This window comes from Miniopterus natalensis, chromosome 6, assembly GCF_054644295.1.
Source record: "Miniopterus natalensis isolate mMinNat1 chromosome 6, mMinNat1.hap1, whole genome shotgun sequence".
NCBI lineage: Eukaryota > Metazoa > Chordata > Mammalia > Chiroptera > Miniopteridae > Miniopterus > Miniopterus natalensis.
This window is the reverse complement of record NC_142086.1, coordinates 68,344,510-68,356,584: the sequence shown is the minus strand read 5'-3', so window position 1 is coordinate 68,356,584 and position 12,075 is coordinate 68,344,510. Positions and strand designations below refer to the sequence as shown.

The 12,075-nt window shown below is 34.0% G+C and overlaps 1 protein-coding gene across 3 annotated transcripts in view; it reads right to left on the bottom strand.

Moving 5' to 3' along the window:
- BCHE (butyrylcholinesterase) overlaps positions 1-10,123 on the bottom strand; it is a 54,989-nt gene extending 44,866 nt beyond the window's left edge. For 2 of the 3 annotated variants that reach the window (XM_016215736.2, XM_016215737.2), the window contains exons 1-2: positions 10,018-10,123; positions 4,769-6,293 (exon numbers count right to left, since the gene is read on the bottom strand). In XM_016215736.2, coding sequence (XP_016071222.2) covers positions 4,769-6,285 — 1,517 coding nt within the window. In that variant the 5' untranslated portion in view covers positions 6,286-6,293; positions 10,018-10,123. The remainder of the gene's footprint in view (positions 1-4,768; positions 6,294-10,017) is intronic. The other variant, XM_016215734.2, reaches the window with a different exon arrangement.
- Positions 10,124-12,075: the final 1,952 nt, after the last annotated feature.

Below are 12,075 nucleotides of genomic sequence, written 5' to 3'. Positions count from 1 at the left end.
TGCTATTCTTTTGGCATATTTAAGAAATCTCTTACTAAGAAATGTGTTGTCATGAAGGCCTAGAATATTATTTTTTAAGTTGAAAAGTATAATAAAAAATAAATTTAAGTGTAACTTGAATATTATTTTCTTGGTGAAGAAAATTGCATAAAATCTATATAAGCAGTACAGACCCATGCTAAATTCCTATACAGAGATTTAGGAAAAAGGAGCACTGGGTCTCCACTTACATTTTCTTTGACTTTTCCTCAGTTTTTCTATTACCTTTTGGAAACATAAAATGATTCCAGGTAAGAAAAATGAATACACAAAGGAAATATAAATATACCCATTTGAAAAATAAGTGGGATTAAAATATTGTTTATTCAATTACTTTATTTCTTATGTCATATATAAGTAAACAAGATAGAAATATACCTATTAAATCCTAAATATTATTAAATCAACTTCACAGATACATATTAAAATTTGTTATTATTGGGTGTATTTCTAGTAGTATAATGAAGTTATGGTTATATACATGAGACACCCATCCCTCAGTGTGTATATATGTAAATATACCCCCTAAATAATTCAAATCAGAAAGTTCACTGCACATTTAGCACTAAGTATTCCTGATTAACTGTTTTATCATAATGAAATGTCTCTCTTTGTCCTGAAATTGGTTTTGTCTAATATTAAAATAGGCACATCAAGTTTCCCTTGATATGTTTGCATAATATATATTGTTTTACCCAACCCACCCACCTTTACTTAAAAGCTTTCCCTACAGTTGGTATAATTAATCCAATTAGCATTTAGTGTAAATATCAATGTGGTTTTGTTTAAATCTACCTTCTTGCTATTTTTTATGCATTTTTAATTTTTTATTATTTTTATTACAGTTCGCATTCAACACTTATTTGCATTAGTCAGGGGTCCAGCACATTGGATAGACATTCATGTAGGTTACCAAGTGTTCCTTCTGATAATTCAAGTGCCCACCATAGTTATTACAGCACTGTTAACTGTATTCCTTATGCTATATTTTACATCCCATGCCTGTTTTGTAACTACCAATTAGTACTTCTTAATCCCATCACCTTTTCTGACCCTGTTCCCCAACATCCCTCCCCTCTGGCCTCCATCAGTCTGTTCTCTGAGCCTATAATCTGTTTCCTTTTTGTTCTTTAGATTCCATATATAAGTGATACCATATGGTATTTGTCTTTCTTTGAACTATTAGTTGTCACTTCCATCTTGCTTTTTTTTAAAAAAATGTATCCTTCATATGATTCCTTTGCAGCTTTTTTATATTAACTGAAAATCTTTTGTTATTCGTTTTTGTATAGATTTTTTAAAAATATGTTTTTATTGATTTTAGAGCGAGAGGAAGGGATAGGCAGAGACAGATACATCCATGAGAAGGAAACATGGATCTGCTGCCTCCTGCACACCCCCTACCTGGAATCGAGCCTGCAAGCAGTGCATGTGCCCTGACAGTAATCGAACCTGTGAGCTCTTGGTGCATGGGATGACACTCGACCAACTGAGCCACACCAGCTGGGCTGTATAGCTGTTTTAGAGGAAATCTTGCAGAGTATAGTCTCTTGCTAGAACCAGATTAAATTAGAAAACCACAATAAGATATCTAGAAATTATCCCAATATTTGCAAGTTAAATAACAGACTACTGAAGAACTCAGTGATTAAGTAAAAAATCACAAAGAAAAATTCAAAATTATTCTGAAGCTAATCATAATGAAACATACAGTTTATACTTGACATTACTTAAGAAGAAAAATTTATTAACACATTTTATAAACCATAAACTTGAAAACTAAATTTTCTGAATGATAATTATAACTAATAGCTCAACCTTTTTACTTTCTTAATGTATCATATTTGGGTAATGTGGAAGTAGAAATCTTCTTCTTATTAACATTTGGAATGAATAATTCTTTGCTGTGGTGCTATCCTGTGCATTACAAGGTGTTCAGCAGCTTCCTTGGCCTTTACCTTAGTAACACAACATTCCTAAACATGGCACTCAAAAACAGCTCCAGGCATTATTCCCTGGACTGAGAACCACGGAGTTATATTTCTACACCTAACACTTACCAACTTTGTTTCCATTGGAGTTTATTTAACCATTCTACGCTCCTATATTTGTTGATAAGTATGATTTGAAGAAAAGATAATGCACACCAGGAGATTAACATTGTGTTTGCCATGTCACCTCTCAACAAATACGAAGTTATCTATTCTCAACTGTGTAAATATGGACTGTAAAAAAACTCACCAACTAAAATGGCATCTTGCTATGGTTAAACTACTTAAAAAGTTTGCTTTAATCTTTTGGTTTATAATCTTGTTTATATAAATTTATCATTATAATTAAAATGTGTCAACCTTCATTTATTTCCCATTAACATATGTTAATCATAGAAGTAGACTAGGATTAAACAATCCATTTTATTGTGTCAAAGATTCTCTTTTCCCTGGCCAGTGTGGCTCAGTTGGTTGAGCACCATCCCATGCACCAAAAGGTTGCTGGTTCGATTCCAGCTGGGGTACATGCCCAGGCTTCGGGCTCAATTCCCAGTAGGGGCATAAAGGAGGCAGCCTATTGACATTTCTCTCTCTCCCTCTCCCTCCTTTCTCTCTATAAGTCAATTAAAACAAAAAAAAGATTCTACTTTTTGATCTGTCCATCTGAGCGCCATAAACAAGACATTTACCACATCTGATTCCCAGTGTTCTCTATTATGACATGAGAAAATATAAAGTCCCTGATGATTTCAACATGCAAAATATGAAGTCCTTTAAAAATTATAAGCATCAATAATTTTAAGAAATCCTTCTTAAATTATTTATAACCTCTAAAATGATAAGAAAGAATTGAAAACATCATCTGCAACATTTTAAACAAAAATAAAATTAAGAAAAAAAAAACCACAAGAAAAAAACACAAAATCTAACCATGTATATAAAAAACAACCAAAACATTTTTAATGATTTAATATGAATATAGCCTTTAGGGGGAGAACAGAATGAGATATAAGTAATTTAAATACAACTCTAGAAATAAAATGATCTTTCTTAAGTAGAAATTCAAATCAATGTTGAAAGGCATAATATATTACATATCAAGATATTGCACAACTTCAAATAATAATAGCCCACGTATCTTATAAAAAATTATATTTTTTACTCATACTAGCTTTTACAGATTCTCATTCAAGCATTAACTAAATATTTGTTTAGTAAATATACCCAAGTCATTACTTTAATGAGTATCACCATAATTTTTCTTTCAAGAAGCTAGTGTAGTTTAGTTTAGGAGGCTCAGGATACAATGAAAGGTAGTATATGGACAAGGTACAGTCAATAACTTTTGTGAGAGTGAAAACGTGGTCTGAAGCAATTACAACTCTAGGAATTAAAGATATGCTTGATGAAACATGAAGTTGCTGAGGAGCTTAAAAAAATAGTAGGACTTGTTGTTTTTTTAAAGGAGAGGGGTAGATGTCCTAAATAGGGCATAGAGCAAGAGCAAGGCTATGCTTGAAATCCTTGGGTTTGGTAAGATCACCATCCTACCAAGCGGCCAGATGTTGCTGGGAATATGGTTTGCAGCCGGATTAGATAGGCCTCTCAATGCCAGATGGAAGGCTTTTAGCTTTTATACACAGCAGATTAGGATACTTTTGTTTAGAATGACATCATACAAGTATTTTGTAACATGGAGAAAAACAAATTTGAAATGGGAATTGGAAAAGAAAACCAGAAAGTAATAATATTACTACCAACATTTAAAAAAATGACAGTATGACAGATTGGATTAATGCCACAATTAATCGGTAAGTTTCTGTAAGCACTACTTTTAATATAGATGCCCAATTTCTATTTTTTATTATTCTAATTCATACAAATGTATGAAATGTATGAAATTTATTTTTGGTTTACAAACGCAGTTAAAGGGAAAAAAATTTTCTATACACATACATTTTTATATTTAGAAAACATACAAATTAGAGTATATTCAAACAGATTATTTTTTCCTGATTCTTGCAGACATATAACACTATTTATAACATATGAGGGAAAATATGCTATTTTGTAAATTTTCTGATTATCTATTATCAGCCATACGACTCCTCAACTGGAAGGCAGCTATGCTAATCGTGAGGAGCCCTGTAGCTCCTGTCCAACACATGTCACCTAAAAGTTCTGAGTAAACCTATTAGGGGGGAAAATTCAATGAAATAGAAAACTGTATTTTGGGTAATCTAAGGACCAACCCCATCACCATCTTGTCCTTTGATTTTCCTGAGCAGGCATGCTTTTCTTTGAGTATCAGGTACCACTGTTCCCCTGCTTAAGAGAATGAGAAGATACATTCCTACTCTTTTCTAACCCTGTGAACATTAAGAACTTTCAGGTTAAAAAACATGGTCATAGTTATTTTAGTTCTCAAGGTAAACATCTATTTCCCTACAAACTCTGGCTTACATTGCTAAAGTGCTCTGCTGTATTTCGGAAATGTTATCAGAAAATATTTTTCATAAAAGTTCTTTGATTATTTTTTTTAAGCACACTGATGCAAGGAATTGAAATTCACTACATAGTAAAAAACAAAACCAGCTTAAAGTACAAAGGGAATACATATTGAAAATGTCTCTGTGCTTTTAATGAAGCCTACACCAAGCGCCAAGAAAAGCTAAGCAAAACAAAACAAAACAAATAAAACAAACAAAACAAGAACAATTACTAAAATTGGCACTTACCCATATTTTGCAAAATTTGCCCAGCGTTTCATTATGGATCTACTCAAAATTTCCTCAGCTTTTGTGTAGTTTGCTCTTCTTTCCAGAGGTAGACCAAAGACAAATTCAATTTCATAGCCATGCATCACTCCCATCCATTCAGGCCACGGAAGTTTGGAGGATCGGTGTTCAAAATAGTAGAAAAAGGCATTACTTCCCAAATCTGCGAACTTTTTGGTGAACTCCAAGGCGGGGCATATGAAATTGTAATCCCCAACCACATCATCCAAGGCCTCGCGGTAGTTTTCAGCTCTTTGATCGTCTAACCAGTCCATGTAATGGAAAAGAATCGATTCCCTTCCAAATTCACTCACTTCTGGAAAAAACATTTTTAAACTTTCTTGAAATTCTTTTCTACTTATGAGACTGTTGTTATCTTTGCTGAAACCGGGAGCTCCATATACTAAAAACGCTGTCCCTTCATCTTTATTAACACCCACCAAGATCTGGGTTTTTTTAAACTCTCCAAGTCTGAGTAGTGTGTCCGGCATGTCAGTGAGAAAATCACCATCCACAGTTGGACCAAAAGTTATCGACAAGAGAGAATCGGAGGCGACAACAAATACTTCATTCAGAAGAATTTCCTGGGGATCTTTACTTCGAAGGCATTTGATTATCTCGGTCTCATTTTCTCTAAAGCAACCAATAAATTTGGCTAAGGTCAATGTTCTATTCCTAGCTTCATAAAGAGGTGTTACTGCCCAAGGGGCATTAGAAGATCCACTTTGCAGAATTGCTCTGGTAAACAATGGGTGGCTTCTATGGGAAAGTAAGTGAAGGCCAACTGAAGCTGCTCCTGCACTTTCTCCAAAGAGAGTTACACTTTTAGGATTTCCACCAAAGGCTGCTATATTTTTTTGGACCCACTGAAGCGCCAACTGTTGGTCAAACAAACCCATGTTCCCCGGTGTCTCTGAATTTCCTGGTAAAGCTAAAAATCCTAGGGCACCCACCCTATAGTTCATTGAAACTACAATAACTCTTTCAACCCGGGCCAGAAACTTGCCATCATAAACAGGTAAAGATGATGTTCCAGTTTGAAAACCACCACCGTAGATCCATATCATTACAGCCGCATTTTTTGGTTTAGGTACCGGAACCCATACATTCAGATATAAACAGTCTTCACTGAGGTCAGTATTTGGATTCCACATCTCTGATCCAATGAAGCCTGGAAAAGTTTGATCTATGTTCTGATAGCAAGAATTTGCATATTTTGTGGCATTCCAAATATTGGACCACTTGGTCAAGGACTGTGGCTTTTTGAACCGAAGCGTACCAAGAGGTGGCTGTGCATAGGGAATTCCAAGAAAAGCTGCCACTGTGCCACCAAGAACTGGCAAGTGCATCCCTCTGACTTTACCATTCTTGGTTGTAATGATGATGTCTTCCTCAGTGTGTGCTTTCCCAGTAAGTATCCAGAGCAGGAGAAACTGCAGAAGAAATTGGATGCACATGATTGTACCCTTGCTCTGCATATTAGTTTCTGAAAGAGAGGTAAGTAGGAAGTGTTAACAACCTCATGCATCTGGCCTTATATTTTATTGATAATAACTAACTAAAAGATAGTTCATATTAATCCTACAAATGATGAAAACTAATACATCTGCAGCCACTGCAAAAGGTTTATGTAAAAAGAAACAAACGTAAAGCAGTTGGAAATATTTTAGTCTTTAATTTCAAAAACAAGTGGAATGAAAAAGTAGAAACTATTTCACTTTGGAAAAATTCATCATAAAACTTCTGTAAGGAAGATTTAGTATTTTATAGAGGATATTTGTCTTAAGCATGAATATACACTTCTTACTATACACAGCCCCACCATAGTGGCATTAAGTGATAGTCTGTTTATTACAGATATAATTTCTACCTTGGTTAGAGGAGGAAATAAAAGCCCATGTATTCTCCGAAGTATGTACAGTTCTAATCACAGCTGGCTGGCTCTTAACAGAACTGAGATTAGGTTAAGAACCTTTAAGGGTCCTTAGTCTTCTATTATTGTCTTTTTCAGTTTCCATGGTCCCTTCTGTGGTCTTTTTTGCCTGTATACAATCTCAATCTATGGTAAGAAGAGATTTTGGACAATCTATTCATTGCATATTAAGTTACAAAAAATACACTACTTCCCTTTTATCCTACACATTGTGAAAACTAACAAATCTGTTACCCTTATGAAATCTACGGGAAAAAATTGGAAAGAGAGGTCTGCGGATATGTACAAGTTAATTTCTCTGAAATTGAATAACCATGAAGTCTTCTCTACCTGAATTAAAATGTCAATGGAGAGAACAAGTGGTTAATAATATAATTCATGGGAGGAGATACTGATTTAGAAGGAATTTTACACTCAGGGATTATTCAATGAAAATATGTTAATTTGTTATTTATTAAAGTATGCGCAATTAGTGAGGTTAAATATGTTAGCATGGGCAATATAATTCCAACTCACCTTCATGCTACCTATTGGAGAGTGTTACATGCCATATTATTAAATCTAAATTTTACATATTTATTTTTAGTGTAAGCTAACATTTTTATATTTAGCTGCAGTAATTTATTTAAATAAGTATTATTTTGCCCCTTTCATAACCTGTTATTCTCAAACCTAACTCGTTGCTCTGTAGTTTTACCATTAAGAGATGTTTATATTATTAATATATACCATTCATTACATGGTTAAACATTCTAAAGAGAAAGAAAGGTGGCTATGAAAATGTTAGTCTATATCTTTAAATCTTTATCAATAATTAAAATATTCAATAACATTTTATTTTTAATTAATTTTAGTGCAAATTGACTACTATCCCATTAAATAAACACTTTAAACACTGAGAACACTTAACACGTTTATCATAAAAAGTGGGGTGAATTTTCAAACCAAATACAACTATCTGAATTTAGATCAGTTAATTTATTATCATAATGTTTAATACTTGAAAGAAGGGCAGGAGTTATTGTTTGGAATTACAAAAGGAAATGAAAGATGGGAACGAGAAGGGGGAAAAACCTGAAACATAAATACTATAGTGTTCAAAGCTTATCAAATGCTCCAGGATATAAAAGCATTCTGGAAATTTTGGAAGAACATTATAAACTTTTAAAAATACAACTTTCTAAATAAAAAAGGTAAAATAATTTCCTTCATTTTGATTTTTAATTCAATTTTGAAAGCAGTATCAGAATCCCTTGACCAATTTTAAAAAGAAAATTGCAATGTTGCAGTTTAAGATATAGGTGTAAGAAAATGATTGATATAAAGAGCTACATATTTGCTCATAATTGGATATCAACCAAATTTTCAAAATAATTGGCCGTCTAAGAACTTCTTAAAGAATGGTCAAGCAAATATTGGTGATAGTTTTCTCTGACACAGAGTAATTTTCCTGTATTTTAAATAGTTGTAATAGGATATATATTTTATATAAAAATAATGGCTCTTAAAATAGTGGGCAAAGAGCTACATAGATAATATGATCTAGCACAGGCTCTGCTAAAATGAATTTGGTCAAATCAAAACAACTAAGCCTTTATACTAAACCTAAAAAGCTTGTTTTGTTGCAGACAAAGTGAAGTGGTGAACTGAGGAAGTCTGTTTATAAATAGACTATACCACTGTCTTTCAGGGATCCTTCAAACACCCATTAGGCACTGAAAGGATGTATGCACATAGAAGACTCTTTATTAGGTATGAGAAACATAAGATCTCTATCTGTCCTCAACTTGGAAGAACATTCACAAACTTTTCCTTATGTGAATAATTTGAACATTTAATATTAGACAGATATCTTGAGTCTTCTTTGAAAGTTGAATCTGTTTTTAGGTTGACATCTATTCAATTATAATTCTTTAACATCTGAGATCGTTTAAATAACAATGCGTGCATTTTGCCATAAAAGCATTAAAATGAAGACAACATACAATTTAAATATGTATTATTAATTGTTGCCAAGAAATTAATCAAAGCATAAACTAAATTTGTAAATAAGATGTTACTTAAAAGATATTATTAGCTTATATTTAAAAACTGAAATGTGGAATAGATCCTAAATATGTTCTTACAATTGAAGAAGCAGGAAATTAAAAATAAACAATGACAACAAATCTAGGAGAATGAAACAAAACTTTGAAAATCCAATTATAAATTTTATTTGGCATCCAAAAAGCCATGTTATTTCCAACTTACAGAGAATGCTAAAGATTTTCATTTAAAGGATAAAGCCACTTTCTAAAAGCTCATGTTCATCCTTTTAAAAAGTGAAATACAGGTGAAATATAATTATATTTATCACAACTACAAGACAGTTTGTATTATGGAAGGCATTACACAGACTAGTTATAGTTGCTCATAACTGAGCCTATTACCATGCAACATACTTATTCAAATTTGGAAGGCACACTCTAAAAATTTTTAAAAATACAAATAGAAATAAACAACAAAATAACTTTGCTCACATTTAGTTTCCTTTTAATCATTTGTATAATTTATAGTCAATGATTAATCTTCTGGTTAAACAAGCATTGATATCAAAATCAAGGTAAGTTTACAAGATTAGAATATGAGCAGAAGTCTATATTTTCTTATCGTCTCTATAATAATAAAAATAAGAGTAAATGTAAAATATTTTGCTATAACTTACCCAAATATTGAAAGAGAACAAACAAGGCAAAGGGGGCAAAAGTTTTGGAAATCAAATTAGCAAAAAGTTTTGGAAATCAAATTAGCAAATGGATTTTAGATATAAGAAACTTAGACCTTTCCTTTGCCAATGGATACCATTCAAGTTTCAGATGGCAAAATGTTAAGAAAAGTGCAATACTGTAGACAATGAGGACTAATCTTTTAGAAAAATAGAGTCAAACCGGTCACAGATCACTTCAGTCACTCTTCCTAAGACATTCACTAAACAGTGCATTTAAGGGTAAAACAGCACAAAATGTTTTCGCTTAGGAAGTGTACTGAGACCAGAACAGCGATTCCACAAGTGCTACGGTTCTTTATAGAAAGTTGAATAAATTCGTTATTCCCCGACTACTGTAAGGATCTGGCGCACGTGCCTGCTCGCTCGCTGCATCTGTCTGTCTGCGATGACCGTCCCCGCAGAGCACCGAGGGGGCACAGCCAGCACGTGAAGAGATCAGCAGCCTGCTACAGAACGAGTTTCTCAGGAACTTGCAACTCTACTCAAAGCTGTAAATGCGGAGCAACTTACCCGGCTCAGTGCAACAAAAGATGCTAAAGTTTGCAAGCAGCGGAAAGCACGGACTGCCTCGGGGAGCGGCGGCGCGCAGCTGGCTGCAGCCCGGGATCCCAGCGCTCTGACATTACAATCAACTGGGGCTGGCAACGCTCGCGAGACTTGGCGCGCCGGCCGGGAGCGGCGGGGCTTCGCGCTCCGACTTCTGTTCAGGGGCTGAGCGGACCGGGCGGCAGTGATTCATTCACAAGAGGACGGCGGGCTTCGTGGGTGAGGGTCGCAGGCGCCCGTCCAACACAGGAGGAGAAAGGACTAGCAGCTTCTGTAAGAGAAGCGGGCCTTGAACAGAAATGAACGTTGTTGTTTTTTTTTAACACTACCCAAACTTTTAAGATTGTTTTCCCTGTTACAGATTATGTATTTTTCTTATGCTCCTTTTAAGACTTAATGATGGACCTGTTGTTCTAAAACATGCTGTTACTGAAATCTTTGTACCTTCCATCTGTGCCGGTCAGAAAAGAATGTGAAAGATAAATTAAGAAAGAGCACAATTATTCTGCATGGAAAGGTATGAAAAAGTATTAGTTATATTAACTGAATGAATGTCTCTGATATGTATGTGCTTTCAACCCTCACACCCCGACGCTTATTTAATTCATACAAATCTCAGTAATTTCCTTTTCAGAGGCCCTGCAGGCAGTCAAGCGTAATAAGAAGTCACAATTTTCTGGTGAAGACAAAGAAAATACAAAAAACAATCTTCACCAAACTCTATGGAAAAGGCATGTTTGTCAGCTGCAAGTGTGCACATTCTCAAGAATGTATTATTTTTCTTGAATTAGATATTTGGAAAAATGAAAAACAATATAACTGTTTAATGCCTAACTTCTCAATACAGTTGCATCCTTTATAATTTTCCAATAATTGCTTTCACTTTTAAATCCCTCGCTCTTGGCTCGCTATGGACTAACCAGCAGACATGTAATTGTAGGTATATCCATTTTTGCTTTTTAATATTGTTTAAGATTTCAAACATGCAATATAAGAACCGTCATTTGTAACTGATTCTACTTTATGCCAGTCATTTTAATTGACGGTTTCCACAAATTATTTTATTTTACTCCAACAAATATGAGTTAAATATTATTAATCACAATTTTAGTTGATGAAGATACTACTTATAAAGATCAGACACTTGTTATATATCCTATCACTAATAGCTGTTAGAATCAGAATTTTAACCTAGATTTGTCTGATGTCATTTCATATCAACTGTTTCCAGGATAATAGCCATTTTGATCTCTTAAAGTTATCTATTCTGGGAGAGTTGTTACTTAAGAGGTATTTATTAGATAATAAGCTTCACATTTCACAATCATAATAATTTATCATTTATTTAGAACATAGTTTACTTAATGACAACCTACTTACATGAATGTTACAGAATACATGGTCTATCTAAAGTAGTACACTGACAATTATGGAATTATTGTCTAATATCCACTCACTACTGTGTAAAATATATCATATATATATATACATATTTTATTTTTATTTTCAACCAGAAACTAAACAATAACATGTTTTAAGCAGATTTTTATTTTTAGCATGTTTCAACTGGCTAACATCAACTGATTAGAAAACCTGACAATTTTTCCTCTGCTCAAGTTTTGCTTCAATGAACCTCCTTTAGCTGCTGCCCCTTTAGTTCATTTTCTCTCATGATTTCTCGCCGTGCCACATTATATGATGCTTTATTTCAGTGCATGTTTTCTTTCTGTCTTATTCGAGGGTTTCTTTTCTTGTGGCTGAACATACATACGCTGCTTTGGTTCTGTGACTCCATCACGTTTTCACACATGCCCAGCGGGAGAATGTGGATCACAGGAAGTGTCTCCTTTCAGGGTTAGTAGGCGAGTGTTGCCTGACAGCCTGCTAGGTAGATGACCATGCCATGTGGAGCATGCCTTGTAAGTGACGCTGCTGAAATACCACACCACTCTACACAGATTTGACACTACTCACATTTTGCAACCATATATGTTGAAGTTCAGGCAAGACAATCATGATGGT